General features: G+C 45.9%; 1 protein-coding gene across 4 annotated transcripts in view; it reads right to left on the bottom strand.

The window, feature by feature from the left end:
* The window catches only part of Egfl6 (EGF like domain multiple 6), a 59,454-nt gene extending 52,508 nt beyond the window's left edge, over positions 1-6,946 (bottom strand). For all 4 annotated transcript variants that reach the window (XM_013350556.2, XM_013350557.2, XM_013350558.2 and 1 more), the window contains exon 1: positions 6,564-6,946. In XM_013350556.2, the coding sequence (XP_013206010.1) occupies positions 6,564-6,631 (68 nt within the window). In that variant the 5' untranslated portion in view covers positions 6,632-6,946. The remainder of the gene's footprint in view (positions 1-6,563) is intronic.
* Between the last annotated feature and the right edge of the window lie 484 nt (positions 6,947-7,430).

Genomic DNA, 7,430 nt, shown 5'->3' with positions numbered 1-7,430 from the left:
TGGGGGTGGGGGTGGGGGTGGGGGTGGGGCGGGTCAGCTTACACACTAAGGACAGTCACGCCACTACTGGAGGAGTGCCCACATGGAAAGGATATGAGGCTTCTAGTCAACCACCATGAAAGTGTGCCATCTTGGAAGCAGATCCTCTAGACAATGTCAGGCTTGCAGATGACAGCGGCACTGGCCAAAGCTTGCTTCCAAACTTGTGACAAACCTACCTGCCTTTCCACTGTGAAACTAAAATTGCTCTCAATAAAAATTAAGTCCATAAAAAACAGCCCCAAACCCCAGGGCAGCTAAGCTGCTTGGATTTCTCCATCTACAAAAACTGTCTGAGACAAAAATATTGTTTTAGTAAGCTTTGAAGCACTCTGTAGTCCAGTAACAGAGAGCAAGGAGATATGGCCAGCAACTGAGTAAGAGAAATACCGAAGAGCGAGCTGATGATGTTTGCAAAGGTGTTCATTGCTTTGGGTATATTCGCGTTCTAATCATGCACTCATCAAATCTGAGATGCCAAGGACTATGAGTACATGGCTGGTGCACCCGTTAGGAAAGGGAAAAGATGCTTCAGATTAAAGTATGGCTCATCATCATAATGACAATCCTGAGCAGTTTTGTTATGATTTGGGGCATGAAAGTCATGACAAGGTTCTACTGAAAAATGGCAGAGCCTGCAATGGCCTGCTTTACCCTCTATTACTCTTGGCATGAAGTCCAAGCTCATTAGCTTGACATCCTAGCTTTCTTGAAGCCTCCCTTCTTTGGTTCTTGACAGATACTGTGAGTTCGTGACGACCAGTCCACCCTTTGTACCTGGAATGTGTCTTCCTTCCACATTCTTCTTTTATAGGCACATATCCATCCATTTGTTACCTTATTTCTATGCAAAATGACCATCGATTAAACTCTGACTGACTTGCTTTCTCCTCATCTTAAAGCTGATAGATGCACATTCATCCGTAAGGATAGTTCAGATGCCATGTTCTTTCCTTTCTTTTCTTTTCATTTCTTTTCTTTTCTTTCTCACAGGATCTCAGGTATTCCAGGCTGGCCTTGAACTTGCTATGCAGCTGAGGATGACCTTGAACTCCCAACCCTCCTGCCTTCACCTCCTGAGAGCTAGGATTCCACGTTTTCAATACCACACCCAGTTCATGTGATGCTGTGGCTCCAACCCAGGATTTTGGGTACGCTAGGCAAGCACTCACTGAGCTACATCCCCAAACCCTGAAAAAAAAATTTAGATAGAGCTTCTCTGTGCAACAATCCTTGCTTTCCTAGAACTGCTTTGTAGGCCAGGCTGGTCTTGAACTCACAGAGATCCACCTGCCTCTGCCTCCTGAGTGCTGGGTAAAGGCGTGAGCCACCACTGCCTGACTGAAATTTATTTTTTAATTACGTCTTTTATTTTGGGGGGGGATTAGAATATAATTATATCATTTCTCATTTCCCTTTCCTCGCTCTCAGTCCCATATACCACTACTTGCTCTCTTGCTCTCTTTAAAGTTTATGGCCTCTCATTTCATTAATTGTTGTTACATGGATATAAATATATTCCTAAGTATAATTTTGTATTTTGTGTATACACAATGTAAGTAAATGGTATAATATATATATATATATATATATATATATATATCTGTTTCTCTGAAACTGCTTACTTATTGTTTATGCACAAGAACATTATTTGCCTTTTTCATCCCCTTTCCTTGGTCTTTTTTTTTTTAAGATTTCTTTGGTTTCTTCAGCTGACAAAGAAACAAAGACATTTTTTTTCTGGCCCTATGAAGTGCTCCAGTGGGGGCGGTAGATAGATATGTATCTCTGGCATTCAAGAGAATGTTTGAGCATGCCAGTGTTCTGTTAATGTTGTTGAACTGGACCAAATTAATTTTAACTCCTTCTGGACTCTGTCTTCATCATTACAGTCTGGAGATTTGAAACAGTCGCTCTCTGTGTGTGGTATATATGGGTACACACATATATGTGTGTACACATGTGTGGCTGGCGTCTTCAGTCACTCTGTAAATTAGGATGCTTTTTAAAAGACAGAGTCTCTCACTAAACCTGGACGTCACCGATTCTGCTAGGCTGGCTGACCAGCAAGTCACTTCAGCTTCTCCAGTGTGGGGACTGCAAACATGCAGCCCTGTACCCCAGCTTTTATGAGGACGCTGGGCAGGGAACTCAGGTCCTGATGTTTGCGCAGCAAGCACTTTACTGTACCCCCCACCCCAGTCAAGTCCCCAGCCCTAAAACATTTTAGGTTGTTGAAACCAATACACTTGAACCTGTCTGGGAAATCATCTAATAGAACTAACTAATCAGTACTACTGATCCCTTTGGACAAACTCCTGTACCGAGTAGAGAGAAAGATTGAGCTATTTGTGAGACACTGGGAACTTGAAACCTGACACTTCTTTACTGTGACATTCTGAGTAATTCAATCACAGACCCTTTCATAATTTGGTTTCCATAAAACCCATACCACCTTAGGGCACCTGTCTGCTTTGTTTCCGCTGTCTCCCGGAGGGTTTGCGTTCTAGAAGTTGTTAACAGGAGAAGACAATCCTAAGGGGTCTCCTGACTCATCAGCCTAGTGACAAACACGTACATCACAGTAGACAGAGAGCTTCATGTACTCTTTCTCCCCCGTCCCCCGAATTTAAAATTCATTACGATTGCAGGTGTGTCTGTATGTGGATAATGTGTGTGGGGGCTCCTGTACCACGGTGTGGATGGAGTGGGGGGCGAGAGGTTAACTCTGTGGAGTTGTTTCTTCCCTTCCACATTTATGTGGGCTCCGGGATTGAACTCAGGCCCATAGACTTGCAAGTGCTTTTTACCTACTGATCCATCTCACTAGTCCCCTGCTTCATTTCTTGACATTTAAGAACCTTTGCTGTTGGCAGGCGTTAGTTTTTCCTATGGACATAAAAGGCAGAAAGCACAAGAACCTTCCACCCCAAATCCCTTATTCACGTCACCGGAGCCTAACCTTTGCTCATTTGCCTTTGGACACACAGGTCTGATGCTCACGTCCAACTGACCCAGCACAGGATTAAGTCATAGTGGTCACTTGCTTTTGTCACTGTCCCTTCCCTTCCTGCTGTAGCCTTTCCTGTTGTCCTTTCCTCTTCCCTTCCAGAGCACCCCAGGGGTCCAGCCATGTCTTTCTGCACCGAGATTGCCCCTGAGAGAAGATGATGGGAATATTGGGAGGATGGAAAATGTCCCTGGATCATGATGAAGGAGACTTTACAAGTGTGGACAAAGTGTTTTGAGATTTTCTTGGATGATCCACCCACGGGCTTCCTATAATCACAGAGGGATTTTATAATGGGAGGAAGACAAGAAAGAAGGCAAGGGGATAAAGGAAGGAGAGATGGGAATTATTTCCACAAGCCAAGATGCTCAAAGGACAAGGCAGATTCTCCTTTGGAGCTTCCAGAAAGGACTAACATTACCAACACCCCAACTTTAGTCCCACAAGACACATTTTAGTCTTGTGACTTCCAGAACTGTAAAGCAATGCATCTGGCTTTTTTTGAAACAATGAAGTTTGTGGGTTAGTAGTATTGGAGACCTTTCCCTATTAGGGTTCCGAAAAGTTTCAACTCTCCATGTAGCCTGTGGTTAGCAGGAAGCAGTCCCCTTGGCACGAACCCCGATGTCCCTTCCTCTCTTACACATTTTTACTTGAGTTAAATAGGGGAAAGTTGTGTAGCAGATATATATTCCAAGTAGAAATTTGCTTCAAATTTACATTCAAGAACAACACTGTTAATAATATATTTATCCTATGTGCCCAAAGGAGTGGAGTGTTGGAACTAGAGTTCTAAGCAAGTCTTTCTGACCAGCATGCCTACTGGAAATACAATAACCACATGTGGCCTGTCTGATTTTCTGGTAGCTTTTAAAATGAGAAATAAATAGTAAAATTAATTTCATTAGCCTACTTTATCCAGTGCGCTTTATCTACAATATTACAATCTCAACGTGTAACCAAAAAAAAAATCAGTGAGCTAGTTTCTACTCTTTTTCCCTCTATACTAAATCCTGAGAGCCCAAAGAATATTTTTCATTTACAGCACTTCTTACCTTGTACTGGCTACATTCCTGGCACACGGTCACCATCACGTTTGCTGTTGCATACACAGTAGGTTCAGGGCATCTTAAACAGTCCTGATACCCAAAGGGCATAAAAAAGTGCAAGCCAAGCCAAATTCTGATGCATATAAGAAGGTTAATATATAACTAATGAATTATTCATTAGCTCAGTGGTCACTGTTACCTCCACACTAAGCATCGCTTAAAGAGGCATATAGTTTTCCAGGCCATACGATTGTGATAGTGTTTCAGTGAAAAAGAATCTGTACTTTCTTATCTCATTCCTTTTTAAGACAGGTTCTCAAAGGCTTTATGTAGCTGAGAATGACCAAGATGGCTTGATCATCCTGCTGCTCTATCCCCTCTCCCACTCCCAGGGCTGGGATTACAGTCACACACCGCTACACCTGGTTTATTCTGTGCTCAACCTCGAACCCAAGACTTCATGCATGCTAAGCAGACACTCTACCAAGTGGCCTACCTACATCCTCAGCTCCCTTTTTTGTGTTTTTAATTAGAAATCTGTATGTGCCAGCTATAGGGTTTTTTTTCCTTGTAAATTTCAGGGAAACATTAGGGAACAACTAGCATGTAGGGACACCTCTTTATCCCCCAATCTGTGCCTTGCCTCCTCTGTAAATGCCCCCCCCAAGATGGAGTCTGGAGCTAATTAAAGCTGGCCCTGGGGCAGCTCCCAAAGTGCCTACCACTTGACATTTCCAAGCATGTGGAGCAGATCAGCAGCACAGGGGGCAGCTAACCTGACACTGTGAAACAAGCCCACTTAACATCTTGAAAAGCACTGCACGGCAGACCCTTCACACAGATTCTTCAGGCTAAGATGTATATATATAATGTTTCTGGAGGGGGGATCCTTTCAGCTTTTAATTTAATTTGGAGGTACTTTGAAAGCGGATCTTCTAGAGAGGCTTTGCCTGCTCCTGAAGAACTGTTAATCTCATCCCCACGAAGCACTTGGTCTTACTTGAGCCGGCTCTCTAACAAAACACAACCCTTCAGCCTTCAAGGGACCTGTGATTGGGTAAATTGCATCTGCTTGCATTTTTATCACGGGAAGGAAATTGAAACTTGCAACCATACAGTCTAAGAACCTGGTTTGAGGGTTATTCTGTTTGAACTTCAAAATCCCCTAATACCGTGGCAGACCCTGATGAAAGAGTTTTTCCTGTAACTTAAAGTCAGGCTCACCTTTAAGGAGCTGAAGCCAAACCAAGGTCCGCCCCCTTCCTCCTCTTAGAATCAGCACTGAAAAACCTTACACAGCTGGGAAGGAGCTTGCTTCTCAGGGGACTTTGGGAAATACCTGGAATTTTTTTCCCCAGAGGTTGTCCCAAGTTGGCTGCGGGTAGATGGTGGTGGTATCCATGTTGTTTCTGGCATCTTATAGGGGCCAGTATATTTCACAGAGATGCTGCGAAACCTCCCGTAGAACACAGGCGAGCCTGCCGCTCCATCAAATGATTATCTTAACTCGTTAAATCTGCCCCAAAGAAGCCCTGTGTGGACGTGCAAGGAAGAAGCAAGGCACGGGCAGGGGCGGGTTTCCAGGGAGTCTTCCTGAAAAGGCTGCCCCACTGCACTTTAGAGGGTGATGGGCCACATTGACTGGGATTGTTCCTGCTCTGTCACTCCCTGGCTTTGTCTCTTTGTGCGAGTTATTCGACCTCATTTCACCTCTTCAAGACAGCGATGGTAATGATAATAGCTCGAATACACAGGGGCTAGGGCTTCTGGTGGGTTAAAGAGCTGAAAGTGCTTAGTCTGTAAGACACACTATGCCTGTGGACGTTTACTATGTGGCTCTGGAACTTTCTCAGGGAAATGTTTCAGGGCTCAGAAAAGCTCCCGAATAGAAAGAAGTGGCAAAACCAAGAATGGGTTCAGCTGTCATTTTAACCAACGCGAACTTTCCAGTTCATCACCCCGAATGCAAAGGCAGCTAGAACCGGAGCCCAGAAACGAGCTGCTTCAGTGCTCAACAGTAAATGTGTAAGTGCGCGTTCTGCATCCTCTTGTTTTTTAGAAATTTCTTCCCTAGCGATACTAGCGATTGGCAATTAGTGAGCAGCATCCTTCAGGGACGGTGGAAAACGCTAAATTCGCACCGGCGCTAGGTACTCATGTATCTGCACAGCAGCAAAACTCGAGAACAACCACGGTTCAGGCGCCCAACTTCCCTCCCTCTGTATCTGCTGGGCAAACTCAGCCAGGTGGGTGCGGGATCCACAGATCACCCGAGGCAAAGCCCCGCCCAAGGGGCGCAGGGAAGAAAGTCAATGGGCACTCGGGTCTGGCATCCTGGTGAAATCCATCCCAATCAGGCACCTTAACCTTAGCACCTAGGTGCCCCTTATATTTGTGGGTCAATGAGAAAGGGCTCCAAAGGGAGCGTTCAAGCCAAGGGAAACGCGGTCAATGCAGACACTCACCTGGTCCCTACTCCACCTGCCCCCCAGGGGAGCAGCAGCAGGAGCGCCAGACCCCAGGGCGGCTGCATATTGTCGGGGGGATCTTGTTCCTTGTCTGTGCCCCTCAGGACCTGGGACACACAGAGGCCACAGCCCCTTCTCTGCTCTGCTGATCAGGACCTCAGTTTTGCACACAGCTGGCAGGCTCCGTGGCAGAGGGCGCGAGGAGACAGCCGGACTGGAGAGCTGGGGAACTTTGGAGCTGCGAATGGCTGGGGGCGCCCTGGCGAGAAGCTCCGTTGGGTGAAGCGCCCCGGTGCACCAGCGAGGGCGGGGCGGGGCGGCCAGCACATCTGGCTGGGACCCGCCTCCAGGACGACCCGCGAGGACTCTACACTCTACTCTCACCCGTAACTGCCCCCACCCTCCAGCTTCAGTTCACCGTGGCTGCTCAGAGGCACCTCCGATTGTCCTGTGTTTCAGGCTTGGGACAGTATGCGCTGCTGAGCTCCAGGGATTGAGATTTGAGAAGTAAAAGCAGGACCACAAATACAAGTTCATAAGCACACTGCAATCTCATTTCAATGGAGGTTTTATGGTTGGCTAGGTTTTTTTCCACACAAGGCAAATCATAGGGTGTTAGAGGTCAAAGATCACCAAGTCTTGTTCAAACTTCATTATTTAACCAGTGTCGTCTTCTTATCATTCCCAAACGTGACTCCAAATGATATTGTAACGTAATAACCAGTGGCAACTTGACACAAACTTGTCGTCTGGGAAGAATGAACCTTAAATGGGAAAATTCCTCCACCAAATAAGCAAGGCTTTAGGGATATTTTCTTGATTAATGGGTGGTGTGGGAAGGTCCAGCTCACTGTGGGCAGTGCC

The sequence above is a fragment of the Microtus ochrogaster genome, chromosome X, assembly GCF_000317375.1.
Source record: "Microtus ochrogaster isolate Prairie Vole_2 chromosome X, MicOch1.0, whole genome shotgun sequence".
NCBI classification, from domain to species: Eukaryota; Metazoa; Chordata; class Mammalia; order Rodentia; family Cricetidae; genus Microtus; species Microtus ochrogaster.
The sequence above is the reverse complement of the archived record's forward strand: the minus strand, read 5'-3'. Positions and strand labels throughout refer to the sequence as shown.